This window comes from Paramormyrops kingsleyae, chromosome 24 (genome assembly GCF_048594095.1).
Source record: "Paramormyrops kingsleyae isolate MSU_618 chromosome 24, PKINGS_0.4, whole genome shotgun sequence".
Taxonomy (NCBI): Eukaryota; Metazoa; Chordata; class Actinopteri; order Osteoglossiformes; family Mormyridae; genus Paramormyrops; species Paramormyrops kingsleyae.
Window position 1 is genome coordinate 14,106,865 of NC_132820.1, and position 18,217 is coordinate 14,125,081.

General features: G+C 44.5%; 1 protein-coding gene across 1 annotated transcript; it reads left to right on the forward strand.

Annotated features, from left to right (window-relative positions):
* The first annotated feature begins 2,481 nt into the window (after nt 1-2,481).
* Nucleotides 2,482-15,042, forward strand: grm5a (glutamate receptor, metabotropic 5a). The gene is made up of 10 exons (XM_072706734.1): nt 2,482-2,697; nt 3,102-3,252; nt 5,244-6,101; nt 6,871-7,120; nt 10,448-10,683; nt 10,850-11,096; nt 11,523-11,697; nt 11,880-12,006; nt 12,484-13,432; nt 14,085-15,042. Exons 3-10 carry the CDS (start codon nt 5,360-5,362, stop codon nt 14,779-14,781), a joined length of 3,423 nt encoding a protein of 1,140 aa, XP_072562835.1. The 5' UTR covers nt 2,482-2,697; nt 3,102-3,252; nt 5,244-5,359; the 3' UTR covers nt 14,782-15,042.
* The last annotated feature ends 3,175 nt before the right edge of the window (nt 15,043-18,217 follow it).

Here is an 18,217-nt window from a genome sequence, read left to right on the forward strand (position 1 = left end):
ATTATTAGAATAACTAATATTCAAGATAACAACCATCACAAAAATAATAGTAATAATAAAGATGGATGAAATGCGTTATCTAAGATGACAAAATCATTAATTTAATGTTCAAAAACTGACATGGATTGATTTAATCCCATGGACAATAGGTAAACTTGCTTTGTTCACGTCTTGTTAGTGTGTGTGTGTGTGTGTGTGTGTGTATAAATAAATATAGATAAATAAATATAGATTCCCATAAATCCACTTAATGCATACCAGCAGGGAAGACCAAAGTACTTTTGGTTTATTATTCTAAAAGTTGTAGGGAACAATACAGAAATTCACTGACAGTAAATCATCATGTCCTCCTACTCATTTTCTTGTGTGGTAAAAAGAGAGGAGTGGTCGCATTGTGAGTGCATCGAGACTAAAAGCTTTTAGCGGTCACGAGCCCGTCACAGGGCCGGCCAACGAAGCACGTGTTTGCCCGAAGGGCTGTAGTGAAGCGTCACATGCTAGTATGGCAGCCTCGGGTCCGGGGCTGACGGGAGAATGAACAGAACATGCATTCCCAGGAGATAAAGCGCAGCATCTGATGCACCCATACAGTCCACCAAACGGAAAACGAATTCATTATAGTAATAACAACTTATCGCTTATTAACAAACTCAAAATCTTTGCAACGAAAGGTTTATATATAGCGTACAGAACTTAAATTAGGGCTTTAAAGGGGATTATAATTTAACGCAAAGGTAAACATTTAAAGTATCCAGAGATGGGCAGTATTTCACTTAAATGCGTTTAAAATATGTATTTAATTACATTCTGAGAATTTTGAAATTTTTATTTTGCTGGTCGGAAAAAAGTCAGATATCTATGTAACAAAACACTTTGAGAGATTGTATTTAATTATTGCATTAAAAATTTTATTTTCTGTAATTTTGAGAACCTTCATCGCCAGGCTTACAAACTTTCAAATGCAGGCTATCACCATCTTTGGCTAGATGCAAGTAAATCACGTGACACGTCCTGTTGCGTACCGCTTCCCGCAACAGACCGACGTCTTTAGGACTTGAATTAAATTGCCTTATGGTGAAGTATGTAGTGAAATAAACTCAGGTATACTGCTCACTGAATGTCGGTATAGGGCAGAAAAATAGAGCGACTAGCAAACAGCAGTCCTGTGCTCTAGAACTTCTGAATTAACTTGTATTTAACTTGCCATTCTAGTTTATTTCAACCGGCATGCCCATGCAGGGGCATTTTGTGGTTTGTCATATATGGAAGCCTTCATTAGCGATAAATCAGACTAGCTACTTTTGTTCCTAAGGTCAAAAATAATTTCTATCAGTCGAACATGGGCGTTTTAGAGCCACTGAGGCTATTTAAAAGGTTCACGTTGTATATTATACATGCGTCACGGCCGCTGATCCCGCGGGGGGGGGGACAGTTTCTTCGTTAAGTAAGGCATGTTTGGCAAACTACTGTAAGACAAACCGGGAAATTCACGCCTTATGGTAATTAATTTAAGAAAGCGTCTGTGTATCAATTTGCGCGTGCACGCCCACACACTGGCGCCCCAGTCATCAGCCACTGCACTAATTCAGTGGGAAACACTGAGTGCAATAACGGTGTCACAGATCTGAAATAGACTAAAACCATGATACATCTACGATCTGGTAACCGCTACCCCCCAGGGTGGCTACCTATTCCATATCAGAGTTCTTGCTGCGTGCTGATTGGTCAGTTTCCTATAGTCATGCATGTGTTACTAATCATAATGTAAAGTTACGGCAAGCTGTATTTTGTAAATATTACACATTACTAAGACCGGACGATATTCCTTAGCGCCCGTAGCTCCGGATCCTTACGACCCTGCATAGGAAAAGAGGGCAAAGAAAATGGATGGAAATATACCGGGGTATGCGTTTCACAAAATTATTATTCCATTTAAAGTTACGGCAAGCTGTGTATTTTGTAAATATTACACATTACTAGGACTTTAATGGTATTCGTTATAGCAAGGGCGTAACTTTGGTTTCAACATGGGGGTCGGGGAGGTTTGAGGTCTCCGCCCATTTAGGAGTAGACATAATTTACGTCCATGCGTCGTGTACGTTACTATTTTTTCTATGTTTTCAAATTACTTAAAATAACTTGCATTTTACTTAAATACAATTTCTCACACCAGTATTTTGTACTTGTATTTTGTTACATTTGATGATTTAGTATTTGTAATTTGTAGCAATTAACTTTTTGATGTATTGGTCTCTGGAAGTATTACGACATCAAGCTGGACTCTGTACAATTGAATTAATTGTTAATTAAATATGGATCATTCTGACTATAACGCCTGCAATAGTTTCATAATCAATTCGATGTTCGTAACAAACTACAAGCACAAATACGCGGACACGGATGGTCCCGTTGATTTCCGGAGGGCACAAAAGTTATCATACCAGTCTGTCAAAAGGTGCCATGTTGGCGCTTTAAAAAAACAGTCGAAGGTTTGAATATGTGTGACCTATAAAATAGCAATATAACTGTAAATGATATTAAAATCATGCAGAGCTAATATAGTTTAACTCCTTCTCTTCATGCATCTTATCTTGCCTCTCTGCTCCTCAGAACCCTGCACTAATGACATGCATCTCCACGGCCTTCTCCCTCATTTGCAGGTAGCCCACTTTGGAGGAGAAGCGCGCCGCCACGTATGTACGTGAACTTATCACGTTAAATGCAAATATTTTCATACTTTGTGTTTGTCACTATAGCCTATTTTTCCAACCATACTCAGAACTATGCCTGTTGAGTTGGAAAAGGTGACGTATCGAGTTGTTTTAACATTAATAAGAATAATAATAACAAACTATATGGATCCAGCAGCTACCTTGCTTGGACCCCTAAATAAAAATAAAATTATGGTATTAGACCGGACGATATTCCTTAGCGCCCGTAGCTCCGGATCCTTACGACCCTGCATAGGAAAAAAGGGCAAAGAAAATGGATGGATAATATAACGGGGTATGCGTTTTACTGTACCATAATTCACCATCTATCCTGCCGGTCATGTACATTAAGCCAAATGCAGCGGGAGCGACTTTGCGGCTTTTATGCAGATGAAATCTCTGGTGACCGAGGGGAGGCGCAGTGGAGCAGCCACGTTGCCATGGAGAGAAAGTCGCTCGGCGGCGATGGTCGGACACTGGAGATCGCTGGTGTTCAGATGCGCTCGGCACTTATGTGATGGAAGTCCATTGAACCGGCAAGGTACGTAACCTGCTTATATTCATACTCCTTGTAAACATGTCCTGAAAAATCTGTAGAGCTTTTAAAGACAATATATTGTAATATAAGATGTTTTAATTTTAAATGCCTTTAAATACATTCATGCATTATGAAAAAAGTAATGTTTTGTACGTTAATTTACCTAAAAGTCGCCATAGTGGAACAGAATGATGATTTTTATTAATATTTAATATAATTTTGTGTCTTGTAATATTTGGTGTATTATATGTTTTATAGTGAAATTGAAGTCCAGTAACTAAATAATTAACTATACCTGCAACAGCCTAATAAAATCCAATGCCAACCGTCTAAAGCCTGGTTAACTGTCAGTGTGGCTTTAGACAGCCAGGAAAACTTGCTCAAAAACAGGACCTGGGATAAAATTGCCAAACACGATCACAGGACTTTAAGGGTGATACTTTATTAATCTCTGTGGGGAAATGTCCAAATGAAGGAGAAAATCTTCATGGTGATAAAAATCATTTACAAGTACGCACCATTCTATGACTGGTGAAGGCAAGAATTAGATTTGAGGAAATTTGGCATTGTTATGGACGAATAAGGGAACAGAAAACGATTTTGTCTACAGCACCCTGAGAATAATAAGACTATGTGTGCAGGTTTGCCACAGCAGTCAAATAATTTTGTTGGAATTGGAAGTAGAATTGTTGAGTTCGGAGGTGATGTGCTGGACAGCCAGAAGAGTGCAGGCTGTAGTTTGATGTGAAGCCAAAATTTAGCCAAGAGCTTTGGCATCACATATACCCAAACTAACATCCTCAGTAGACACTCCTTTATCTTCAGCTGTGGCACAAAGTATTTAGGTCAGCAGAATGGCAAGAAGAACTAATTTAGGTAATTTTATGAGCATATCTGCACTTCTGTGACACAGACCTTCATAATAATGTATCTGAAAACATAATTTTCTTTATATTGCATAATGTTAAGGAAAGGCTCGTGCCTATTCTTTAAGAAAACCTGTAGCTTTAATTACTGAGGATGATTTTGTTTTTCATTGAGTGAAAATAGTTTATTTGAAATAAGATTAACACGAGGCTTTTTTTCTGAATGCTTTTGAACCGTCGCTCTTAGTGCATGGAATTCTTTCTCAAGCACAAACCATGTTGCAGGGGAGGGATGAGGCAAGGGGCAGCTCTCCCGGGGTGCATGCTGGGAGAAGGCAAGGCTCCCAGGGCTGGGATTCTGAGGCACCAGCCGTGTCTTCCAGAAAACACCATTCTTACATACTTACGCATATACCTTCTGCGTGGACAGCAAACGTAGTTTAGAACATTAATACTGCAGCTTTTAATACTTTGTATGGCACCAGCATAAAACAGGCACATGTTGGCATCAATTTTTCAGTTTAAAATAAGTATGATGTGAAGTTGGTACACCCACAGGGTGGCGTTGTGGAGTGTAAAAACTAAGCGTAAGTTATGAAGTAGGCATGAATATCCCCAAATGACACTGAACAGTTTAAGCATGCTGTGGGAACAGAGAGACAAGATCACCATAGAAAGTCGTAAGGCAAGACAAGACAACAACTCAAGACAGGATAGGATAGGATAGGATACTGTAGGATGGGTTAAGATAAGATAAGATAAGATAAGATAAGAAACTTTATTGATTTTAGGCCATAAGCTGTAAGGCTGTTATCACGACTGACTTGTGTCAAGAATGTACATGTTTTGCATGTTACTGTACTTGAGTCTTTCAGGAAACTAAGTTGCCTAATGATTGGTCTCTTTAATGCATGTCCACAAATTCCATAGTTCCTCCACACCACGAATTAGGAACCGGAAATTGGTACCGTAAAATAATCTTGTCATTAATATCTCCAGCACATATTGATCTCGCGTTAAGTCATAGGGAGTTTTAGTCTTCTGGAGGTATTACAAAGTGACATATAACTGCCGACCTGTCCTCCAAAAGAAGACCTGTGAATGCTGACTCCTGGTTTATCTTGCTAGGTTGGGAAGCTCACACCCTTGCCCCGATCATGCATGTCGTCATCCTGGAATCACTTCGGTAATTAGCTGCTGGTGTGGATCAGAAGCCTGCTGACAAATTTCTCTGGCCAGCAACCATGAGCAGTGTGTCGCACTTCCTGCACCCCTCCACCTTAAGCAAAAGGTCCCTGTTGCTCCTGCTTCTCTTGCTGTCAGGAAGGCAGTGGGGGGCAGCTCCCTCTAACCTCCTGGTAGGCGCCCAGCCCAGTGAGCGCCGCACTCTTGCACACGTGCCTGGAGACCTTGTCATTGGTGCGCTGTTCTCTGTGCACCACCAGCCTCCTGCAGACAAGGTGCATGAGCGTAAGTGTGGGGCAGTACGGGAGCAGTATGGCATCCAGAGGGTGGAGGCCATGCTGCACACTCTGGACCGCATCAACGCTGACGAGCGCATCCTGCCTGGTGTGATGCTGGGCTGCGAGATCCGCGACTCCTGCTGGCATTCGGCCGTGGCCCTGGAGCAGAGCATCGAGTTCATCCGCGACTCGCTGGTCTCCAGCCAGGAGGACGCTGAGGGGGACTTTGCAGCCACTGCACGCTGCACTGTTGACAGTTCTGACCGGCCTGCAGGCTCTAAGAAGCCCATCGTCGGACTGATCGGACCAGGCTCCAGCTCTGTGGCCATCCAGGTGCAGAACCTACTGCAGCTCTTCAACATTCCCCAGATCGCCTACTCTGCCACCAGCATGGACCTCAGCGACAAGTCCCTGTACCAGTACTTCATGAGGGTGGTACCATCTGATGCCCAACAGGCCAGGGCTATGGTCGACATTGTCAAAAGGTACAGCTGGACCTATGTCTCAGCTATCCACACTGAGGGTAAGTCAGGGGAACAACACATACAATGTCCATCTCGCTCTAGTTGCAAGAGTTAAAACTAGCTCTTCACTCCTTTGGCTGGTTGAGAGTTAACATTAGTTCTTGTCGCTGCTTTGGTTGGTTGAGAGACTCAGTTAATATTAGTTCATCTTGCTCCATTGGCATCCAAATGGTACCTGGGCGGTTTTTAGAGTTTGAGCAGCAGGAGGTGCAACGGTTAAGTAACCGAGATTCGCCCTGAAGGTTCCCAGATGTTTAAGTACGCTGTCAACAGACATCGAGGTACCATGCTTTAGAAGCATTGTGGCTGAATACCCTGTTGGTCTGAGAAAACATCTGGCCGTGCTTCTGAATGGCTCTCTTTGAATCAACACTTACTGTTATCAATATATAAATATGGCTGAGTGTAAATTTGCATATAGAGAGTCTCTAGTACAGGACATTATTTCAAACCCCTTTAAAATAGATTCTGCTAAAAAGTAGGTGACCTGGATTTTATGCAAATGGGTTTTATGCAAACGGGGGTATACTCCTGACATTCCCCTAAATGGGGACACTGCATGTGCCCCCCTACCTCCGAGAACCTACATGTGCAAGTAGTGTCATGTATAATATGGGTTTGTGAGTGAATTGTGGTTCCTGGAAATGACTCTCCATTATTACCCCAGAGGTAAATGCAGTGACCTATTAGCCTTGCATGTGAGCTGTGGCATCAGGCGGTACTGCAACTAAAAGCAGTGCTAGTTAAAATTCTGGGCTTCATCTGCAGGGAACTATGGCGAAAGTGGCATGGAGGCCTTCAAGGACATGGCGACCAAAGAGGGCATCTGCGTCGCCCACTCCGACAAGATCTACAGCAACGCTGGGGAGCACAACTTCGACCGGCTTCTGGATAAGCTGGTTGCGCACCTGCCACGCGCACGCGTGGTCGCCTGCTTCTGCGAGGGCATGACCGTGCGCGGCATCCTCATGGCCATGCGCCGTCGCCACCTAGTGGACCAGTTCCTGCTGGTCGGCAGGTCAGTGGAACCCGGGTCCACACAGCCTCTGCGTGCATGTTTTATATTTAACCTGATTTGTTTTTTTTTCTTTTGGTACTCAATATGAGATGGATTCACCTGTGTCTTCCTCTACCAAGACCATCTTCATTGTCTTCATCATTCTTATCATTCTCTCAGAGGCCATCACCATCCTGTTACCCTCACAGTAACATGCTGAAGACATTTAGGAGACAGACTCCCTGCACAGTGACTAGACCTTTCCAGTGCGCTTTGCAGGTAATTGCCCTTCAACTTCCAGTATTTATTCGCTGACAGTAACATCCATAACACAGAATCAGATTATCTTGGCTTTTAATGCAACCTTAATTTCCACAGAGAGGATCCTTGGCTAAAAAAAGAGTCAATTTACAAGATGACACATTCCATTGGATACTGGGGAAAAAAAGATTTTGTGAATGTACCTTAAGGCTATCATCGTCAGAAATGAAAACTGGTCTATTCTTAGTCTGATTTTATGAAAAAACACAAATTTCTCATTAACTTTTACTCTCTCGGCATCCAATTTGGTGATCTCTTTTATTTCTAGCAATGAATACGAGTCGGTTACAGTTCTGAAGAAGCTGTATATCGGAGACTCTCTAAAGTTCATCATTATTTGAATGGGTATAAATCCCAATCATATATTGCTCTCTCGTCTGTGTGTAATCCACCTTTTCTCACTAAGTGGATGCTCTGTAACCTGCTTGATTATTGGTCAAGCAGCTATGTGTGTGTATGGTCAGGTTTGCTCGCGTCAGTGATCACATCTTCACACTACAGTCTCAGAAGAACCCCAGCATTCAAGAAGTGTCATCTGAAGTCTGATTAAGGAATGAAACATGTAACTCTTAAAATCAGAAATTATACAATAAGTTAACACAGTTTAAAATACATTCAGTGGCCACTTTATTATGTGCAGCTAGCTAATACTGGGCATGTACCTCTTTTGCCTCAATAACCACTTGAAGGATAGAAGACTAGAATAAAATTAGTAGACAGAGAGAGATACAGAAAAACAGAAGAGTAACATAGAATTCACAAAGAGAATTGAATAGAACTAACCGATCGATCACAAGATGTTTCTAGTCGATCGCAACACAACTTTCAATCCCCTCCAGTTGGGAAAATATACCAAGGGGGTAGCACCATCAAGATTCAGTAGCCCGCCAGAGTATTTTCATTGTAAAGAAAAGTAGCACTCGCTGTAAAAAAAGTTGGAGAGCACTGACTTACGGAGAGTGTAACACAGAATTCACAAATGAATAGCATAGAACTTACAGGGAAAGTAACACAGAATTTGCTAGCAGCCTCAGGCGTGGTGTTAAATTCCCTCTTTCCTAAGAGGCACAGTCTTCCAACATCTCTTTTTTTGTCTGGTTTCCCTTTCTGAGTGTATTTCAATCCTCAGCTTCAGAAGCAGAGGTCAAACCCCTGCACAGAGGATGTACCATGGAGCAGAAATGTACCCGACCAGCAGAAATCACACCTCTGGCAAATCCTGAAATCCAGATTTTGCCACGACTGTGTCTGCCAGGACGAGACCCTCTGAGAGCTGCTGAAACCCAGATAACAGGATGGTTTGTCCTATTTGCTGGTGCCAGAGATACCCCAGAGTTCTGTATATTTTACATAAGCAAGGCCGAAGTTACACAAAAAGCATGATACAAATTATTTGTGTTTGTGTTCACCAGATTTAGCAGGTATTGGTTTTGTGGGTATTTTAATAATGACTGAAATGAGGGTGGGTAAAGTGTGGGTCATTACCCACAGTGTTATGGGCTGTTGTTTACTTATAGGTACATATTGACAGGCTTTGTGGAGCCCGGGAAGTAATGGCAGCCACGTCTGGCTGACGTGGACTCGGGCTCTTCTGTTCCCACGACTCCATGGAGATGTCAGTGAGGATTCCCCCTGGCCTAGACGCCGGCCTCTGTGCCTGTGTGACACCTGCATCACAGCTGAGTCTCTCAGACAGGCCTGATCTTCATCTGCCGTGTCCTAACGTGGCCTCTGGCTGATTGGAGGTTCCGACGCAGCCCTTCACCGCTATTGGTTCAATGTTCCACATGCCAAAAGCAAGAAAGAACAAAATACTGAGACATAAAGATCCTCACATTCCTTCCGATCTACTCCGCTCCAGGGATGTGACCACATCGGACTGATTCACATAATCATGACCTATCTGCCCTAGTACCAGGTCTCTGGATATTACTGACTGACGAGTGTCTCTGAATTAATGCTTTTCACCTTCACCTTTTGTTCATTTGAGCCACCATGCTGTTCCCACCTCATTACATCATCATCAACAGTCTTGACAAAGAAATATGTAATGATATTAATTGGGTGGAAGACAATTGGGAATACAATTGCCTTTTAAGGCACAAATGACCAAGATTTCTGTCACTAGCACCAAAGCACTTGTCTGTCTGTAATGTCTGTGGAATTTGTGTGGTGTCTGGCTGTTTGAACAGTACCAGCAAACCAGTGTCAGGCTGAGGCCTGTAGCAGCTTTCTGTGATCTGTCGGCAATCAGTGAGCAATGAGTCCAATTCACTCACACTCACTTCAGGTACATGACAAGCTAAGACGGGTTTAGCAGTTCTTGAGATTTTAATTTTTATCATAACTGCCTGGGGATGCACAATGATTTTAACTTGCCCAATTTGAGGCATCTGTTGCACTGGTTTTGTGACCAATAAAAGCCCTGAAAGGCCCATCTGTAAAGGCTTGTCCTATTCAGGGTCACAGAGGGTCTGGAGCCTACCCCAGAGGCTATGGGTACAACTCCATCGCAGGGCATACTCACACACCAGCCATTTACACATGCACAACCACGGGCAATTTGGTAACTCCAATTAACCTGTGGATCGGGGAGTAATCAGAGCCCCTGGAGGAAACCTCACAATGACATGCAGAGAACATGCAAACTCCACACACATGGAGCCATGTGGAAACTCAAACCACAGTCCCAAAAATCACTGCATCACCGTTCCACCCCCCTGAAAGGCCCATTGCCATAGAAATCAAGTGTCCCCTAAGCAGGAGGAATAATATTACTCAGCATTTTACAGCTTCTCAGTGAGGTGGCCTGTACTCTACCAGGAAAGTACATGGCTTCAGGAACCTTTCCCAGCGACTCTCAGCTGCTGCAGCTTATGCGACATACGCATCATATAGGAAATGTTGTGGTACTGATGGTTTATATATTGCCAGGTCTATGGTTGAGATGTTATGGGCTCTGGTCTACAGATGTTACCAGTCAAAGCTCTGTTTCTGCTTTTCCTTCTGTTCCTTCCTTGCTCTCAGCGATGGCTGGGCCGACCGGTATGACGTGACCGACGGCTATGAGAGGGAGGCTGCCGGTGGCATCACCATCAAGCTCCAGTCAGCCTACGTCAGATGGTTTGATGATTACTACCTGGCTCTGCGGCCCCACAACAACCAGCGCAATCCCTGGTTCCCCGAGTTCTGGCAGCACCGTTTCCAGTGCCGATTGGCAGGTCACCCGCAGGAGAACCGGCAGTATAATCGCACGTGTAGTGGTGAGCTGACCGTCACATTACAAGAGTACTGGACTAAAATGTTGTGGACTAGCCAAAAACAGCTAAGCTAACCAGCTACGTGAGCGCCCCATAGCAACTCCACAGCTAAGCTAACCTTAGCATGAATGAGGCCTCCCTCTTAGTCTAACTGTCTTCCCCTAAGCAGATAAGGAGTCCCTGAGACAGCAGTATGCCCAGGACACCAAGATGGGCTTTGTGATTGATGCCATCTACTCCATGGCTTACGGCCTGCACAACATGCAGAGGGAGCTCTGCCCTGGCGGAGATGGCCTCTGCTCGGCCATGCACCCTGTTGATGGCCGCGCGCTGCTCGACTATCTTATGAAGACCAACTTCACTGGAGTGTCTGGGGAGCTGGTCTGGTTCGATGAGAATGGGGACTCCCCGAGGCGGTGAGGAAACAAAGCAGCCACTAGGAGTGTTGCACACACTACTGCATTTAGGAACTATGGGAAAAATATGGATGACTGTCTCCCACAACCTAATGACTCAAAGACTGACATGCCTTTATCCTGCAGAGAAGTAAACCAACAAGCAAACGGGGTAGCTGGAGATACAGCGCAACAAAATATTTGTGTTTGAAGGAGAGTGATTGGTTCCCAGGCTAAATGCACTCACCTTGTTGACGAGTTTCTGTTCGGTCCTAGAGTGTCGCTTTCTCATAATCTGATTATCAGCCAGGTGCAGGCTGTGATGTCATATACATGCCACTCATTCACATTTTAGCATCAGCTTATCAAATGGCACCTCAAATTTGTGTTTTTGAGTAACCTGCAGTACCCCAGAATACATGGCCCTTGATTTCCTGACCTGCTCAGGTACGAGATCATGAATTTCAAGAAGACGGGTCCAGAAGCAGATGACTACAGCTATATCAGCGTAGGCAGCTGGGACAACCAGGGGCTGAAGATGGATGACGATGAGGTGTGGGCCAACCAGAGCGTGATCATCCAGTCAGTGTGCAGCGAGCCATGCCAGAAGGCCCAGATCAAGGTGAGGCTAAGGAATTCGCTTTTATTGTAAAACGTAATTTTTGTTATCTGCTGTGCTCATGTTACATGATTTCCAATCAAGTGGGATGTTAACTGGGTTAAAGGCTTCCTGGTCATTGGTCTCCCTTCCTAAATGCTTTCCTGAGCCCCACCCCAGCCACACAACTCTGTGCTCCCTCCCAGGTGATCCGCAAAGGTGAGGTCAGCTGCTGCTGGACCTGCACTCCTTGCAAGGAGAATGAGTTTGTATTTGATGAGCACACCTGCCAGGCTTGTGCCCTGGGATCCTGGCCCACTGATGACCTCACAGGTGACTCTTCGCTCCACTTCAAGCAAATGTCACACTGAGAGCTTCCTTTGGATTTCAGAGGTAGACATTTCAGGTCCAGAGAGTAAAAATTCAGACCAAGATTTTGTTTCAACCAACCAGTTGAGTACTCTGTGACTGAGGCTCTTTATACTCTGGTTGGTTGAAACAAAATCCTGGTTTGGATTTTTACTATATGGACCTGAAATTCCCACATCTGTTGGACTTAAATTGTGCATGAAAGGTTGATGAGAGCCTGTGATGGGTTGGCGCCTCATCCTGGCTTGTTCCCTGCCTTGCACCCATGGCATTCAGAATAGGCTCTGGACCCCTTCGGCCCTGGTTACAGAAAATGGATGGATGGATGAAAGGTTGACATTCTTCCCAAAGCTTGAGATCCTCAGCTCAGTAGCCTCAAAGCTCAATCTTCAGAGATTCTTTCTTCTGTTTTTGATTTAGTAATTTCTGTCCCCATTGCAGGCTGTGAACCCATTCCTGTGGAGTACTTGCGTTGGGGTGACCCTGAGCCCATTGCCGCTGTGGTTTTCGCCTGCTTGGGTCTCGTGGCCACAGCCTTTGTCACCTCTGTCTTTGTCAAGTTTCGAGACACGCCGGTGGTGAAGTCCTCCAGCCGTGAGCTCTGCTACATCATCCTGGCTGGCATCTTCCTGGCCTACCTCAGTACCTTCTCCCTGGTGACCAGGCCACGGATTGCCTACTGCTACCTGCAGAGGCTGCTGGTGGGGCTGTCTCCCGCCATGAGCTACTCGGCCTTGGTGACAAAGACCAACCGAATCGCGAGAATCCTAGCCGGCAGCAAAAAGAAGATTTGCACGCGCAAGCCACGCTTCATGAGCGCCTGCGCCCAACTGGTCATCGCCACGCTGCTTATTCTGATGCAGCTGGCCATTGTGGTGACATTGTTTGTCAAGGAGCCACCGGCCGTCGTGCATGACCACCCCAGCATGCGGCAGGTCCGGCTGGTGTGCAATACTAGCACCCTGGGTGTGGTGGCGCCACTGGGCTACAATGGGCTGCTCATCCTCAGCTGCACCTTCTACGCATTCAAGACTCGCAATGTGCCGGCCAACTTCAATGAGGCCAAGTACATTGCCTTCACCATGTACACCACCTGCGTGGTTTGGCTGGCCTTCGTACCCATCTATTTTGGCAGCGACTATAAGACGGTGACCATGTGCTTCTCAGTGAGCCTGAGTGCCTCGGTGGCACTGGGCTGCATGTTCGCTCCCAAGGTCTACATCATGCTGGCCAAGCCAGAGAAGAACGTCAGGAGTGCCTTCACCACCTCCACCGTGGTGCGCATGCATGTGGGCGACGGCAAGTCTGCCTCCTCCTCTACTGCCAGTGGTGGCTCTGGTAGTGCGAGAAACCTCTGGAAACGCAGAAGCTCCGGGGCTGAGGCACCGAGGTGAGGATCAGGCTTATTGCGTATCTAGAGTTGGGGGGAGGCTCTTCTTTGGGCTGTCTGGACTTAGCAGATATATGAACTGACCCAAAGGATTTCACTATTTATAGTTGTTGGTGATGAATTGGTGAGTTGTAACTGAACCCAAACCTTCACCCTAACCCTAACTTCAACCTAACACTCAGCTAACTATCCCTGAATTTAGAAATAAACATTTAGCAATCACACGTCAGAACACTTCTCTACGATGGTATGGTGCCCCATCCTGGGTTGTTCCCTACCTTGTGCCTGTAACCACTGGGATAGGGTCTGGACCCCCAGTGACCTTGTAAAGCAGTTACAGAAATTTGATGGATGGCTGGCTGGCTGGATGGGTGAATGGATGGATGGATGTCAGAACACAGATAAAAACAGTAAATGTTAAGAGTCAGGACAGCCTTAGAGAACACATATCCCTAAAGTCCTCCCTCAAGTCTTGAACATAATCACGTTGCTTTGGCACATCAGTGAGCCTCTCCTGGGGACACTGGAAGATGTGCTTTATTCTTCAGTCTGTGAGGCACTTCTACTTTGCATTTTCCTTAATAAGAGTCAGTGGGGGCCGTTCCTTTAACGGACCAATCAGGAGCTCTAACCTTGTGCTTCTTGGATGCAGCTCCAATGGGAAGTCGATGACCTGGGTTCAGAATGAGCGAAGCTACCATCACAGCCTGTGGAAGCGCATTTCCATCCATATCAAAAAGAAGGAGAGCAACCAGACTGCTGTTATCAAGCCATTCCACAAGGGCGGAGATGTGGCACCCGAGCCGGGGGCCGAGGCGCGGCACTATCCGGTGACTTACCACTCGCAGTTGCCCTCACCGTCATCAATCAGCGCCATGGCGGGGCCCTCGATGGGGCACGAGGAAGAAGATGAGGAGGAGGAAGAACAGGAGGAAGTGGCCCTGTCCTCATACATGAGCCAGCGGCCAGTGGAGTCCTCCCGGGTCTCCATCATGGAGCAAATCAGCTCCATGGTCGACCGCTTCACTGCTAACATAAGTGAGCTGAACAGCATGATGCTGCCTGGCTCCCCGTCATTGACGCCCAGATTCAGCATTACCAGAGAGACTGCGGATACAGGCCTGCAGCAGGAGTCTAGTTTGGAGCAGGAGGGGACAGGCCACTCCCACAGCCTAGCCCCCAGTGGGAGGTCAGGCGCCCTGGAAGATCTGATCGGGCTTATGCCCCCTTCTCCCTTCCGGGACCAAGCAGAGCTGGCTAACTCTACCTCTGTCCTCTGCATGCCCTCCTCCCCCCCGTATGAGGGGCTGCTGCTGAGGGAGTTTGGTCCCAGCTCCTCATCCCTGTGAGCGAGCTACACGATTGGGGTGTGGCTACATTGTCGGGTGGGGTTTGCTGGGAGATATATTCTGATAGGTCATGGACACAGCCCAGAATGACAATACAGCCTTGGACCAATCAGGACGCGATGGACTGCCATTAAACTAGCGTGGTGACCTTGTTGGACAGAGAGGGGTCAGGTGGCTGTTCACCTGCATGATGTCACTTACTGTATATTTGAACCATCAGTTCAGGACTCGAGCAGGGGGGTGGGGGTGGGTGGGAAGATGCACAGCAGCTGTTTGGACCAACCACACTGAGCAGAGTGTGCTTACTGTCTATATTACACTCTTTGGTCCGGTATGGCATGAAACAGGTGCTAAAATCTGATAAACAGATAAACCATCTGAATTTAAATACAGGGTTTTTGACCAAAGTCCAGTCATGCTTTCACACACACAATACCAGGGCATTCCTGATACAGAGTTGGACATTTCAGGTCCAGAAGGTAAAAATCCAAACCAAGATTTTGTTTCAACCAATCATCTGAGCATAAAGAGTATTCAGAATACTCCACCGGTTGGTTGAAGTGTCCACCTCTGCCTGCATAATCTGACGGCACCATTACAAGGGTCGTTATGGTACCATTCCTGCCTTGTCAGATTGCCTCAAATACACAGAGGAATACTTACATACCGTATCTTAAAAATCCTCAGAAAATGTCAGGTCATTTCTTCTGTTCTGTTATTCACAAAGATGCTAACGAAATGTGGGCGATATAAATATAAAAGCATGGTTAATATATCTTGTAAGAAAATGTCATGTGGTGTTGTTTGATTTAAATAGTTTTAAAAGGTTATTTTTAAATGTTATTTCGAATATTCAAGGTTCTCTATTGTCATACAGCCAGGTGACTTTTGGATATATACTCCATAACATTGAAGCACACTATACTCTATACTCTATAATTTAAATGTACATAACATAAATGCTTACTATACTTTATACCCCCTAATACTAATGCACTATACCTTATACCTTATAACATTAATGCACACTATACTATATACCAGGGGTCACCAACATGGTGCCCGCGGGCACCAGGATGCCCCCAAGGACCACATGAGTCACCCACGGACCTGTTCTAAAAATAGCACAACTCACCAGTGAGCAGTGTCCTGCTGTTGCTATTCTTCTTTAATCACATTTGCATTTATATAGATTTAAAAATTATAATATCTAAAAAAAAGCATATAAAACATGTGTATTATACATGAAGTTTAGATAAGTTTAGGAGGGCGTTTCAATGTGGTAGCCCTTCGTATGGCTCAGTACCCATGAAGTAGCTCTCAATTTCCAAAAGGTTGGTGACCCCTGCTATATACCTTTTAACAAATAAAACACGGCTGAGTAATACTCAGAAGGTTGCTGGTTTAAGCCTGGCCTTGGCAGAATAGTCACATATGTGGGCCCTTCAGCAAGGCCCTTAACCCCCAGCTCCATGGGCGCCACTGCAGGTGGCTGCCCTTCACTGCCAAGCTTACTCTCACCTACATGTGGGTCATGGAGAGTAAGATGCGGTGAGTGAAAAGGGAATTTCCCCACGAGGGATCAATAAATTGCCATTTTTATTATTATTATTATTTTAGTCCATAACATTAATGCACCCAATTGTGTTTAGCTTGTAATATTAATGCATACAGTACTGTTTACCCTGTAACATTAATGCAAACTAATCCACCCACTTAGCTTGGACCTCTGCCCTTCTTCTTCGGTACGGGGTTGAAATGTTAATACATGCCTGATGTGTATGTAAGTTATCACAAAGTGAGTACAGGAAATACAGCCTCTCACTTACACATAGTCTCACATTTGTTTCTTCTCCCAGTATGTGAAAAAAACCATTTAGACAAGAGTTTGGGATATTCAGTTGATTAGCATAGTTTTGACTGGTACAAGTTTGGAGAAAAATACCATTTAAATACTAGTTTGTTATTATTATTATTATTATTATTATTATTATTATTATTAATAAAAAAACTAGGCTTACTAAAGGTGTTCTTTTCATGCTGCCTTACCATTGTTATTGTGTGGTATTGTTTCTACCCTGACATAAGGTGTTTGACACAAGATGGATTTGGTGACCAAGGAATATTTCTATTGCTCTTGGAAACGTTCCCCCATCTCTGCATATCAGTTGTCTAGATGCACACTGATAGTCATGTGGGAGGACAATTAATATTCTGTCTTCAGACATAAAAATATGACACCTACAATAATATTGTCGCAGGACACAATATGGTGTGTCTGTGTGGGGGGGTGGGGGGTGGGGGGTGTGGACTAGGTTTGCATTACATTATGGGGAGCAATTGTCCCCCACAATGTGATAAAAACCTATTATTTTGATGCTGCAGGGACCATTTCTCAGGTCCCCTCAAAGATCTATGACTGCATTCAAAAAACTAAAAATGCCAAAAGTCTCGTATTTTGTTTGATTACTTGTTGGTTGAGGTTGTGGGGTGGGTAAGGGTTAAGATCATCATGTTCAGATTAGAGTTTTCCCCATAGAAATTAATTGAGAGTCCCCACAAAGATATAATTACAAATCTGTGTATGTGTAAATATTGATGACAAAAGCAGTAGACATAATATCCTGTAAAGTGTAATGTATGACAATGTATGTAAAGTGTAATTGTTGACAAAATGCTAAATTAGCTGCCCCCTGCTTTGTCACATTGTCACATATGGGTTAAATGCAGAGGACACATTTCGTTGTTGTGCACTGTGTCATGTGGTGTGTCAACAATGACAATTGATCACTAAATTCAAATTCAACTATAAGGCTTACTGTTTTACATATAGTATGCTGGTTTGTTACATTCAAATAGCTGATATTTTTATTGGGAATGTTGTTGATTCAAAATATTTCTTTTATTGTTGTCATATTTTACATATTTTAAATGTGCTTTCGCAGGAATTACTTTAAAGCGCTGTACAGACAGATGTAAAATCCTGGAGACACGAGGACAGAAACTGATCCTGGAATTTCATTGGTTCTGCGACACCTCGTTGTGCCGTAAGAGTATTGACGACTTTTTTATTGTTGTGCTTTTTAAAACTAACGTAGTTATGACTGTTTTACTGCGTGACGGACGGTAAACGAAGCAGGTTTTAGCGGCTGTGTTTGTGTATTTTGGCTGTGCTGTTCCCATGGCGACGTCTTCCTTGTCATGTGATCACAATGCTGCATGTCCTAGTCACGTTATTAAAGTCACGCTTAAAATGACAGCACATGGTTTGTGGTGTGTCCTGAGTCATTCAGTGACGCTCCCCCCGCATCTATAAAGGCTAATTCAGTGCTTGCCTTGCGTTCATCTGAACACACGCATAGGCACACAGACACCCTCTGTTTGGGCTTCATATATGCACGGAAAATATTATGAACAGTGATCGTGAAACATTGAA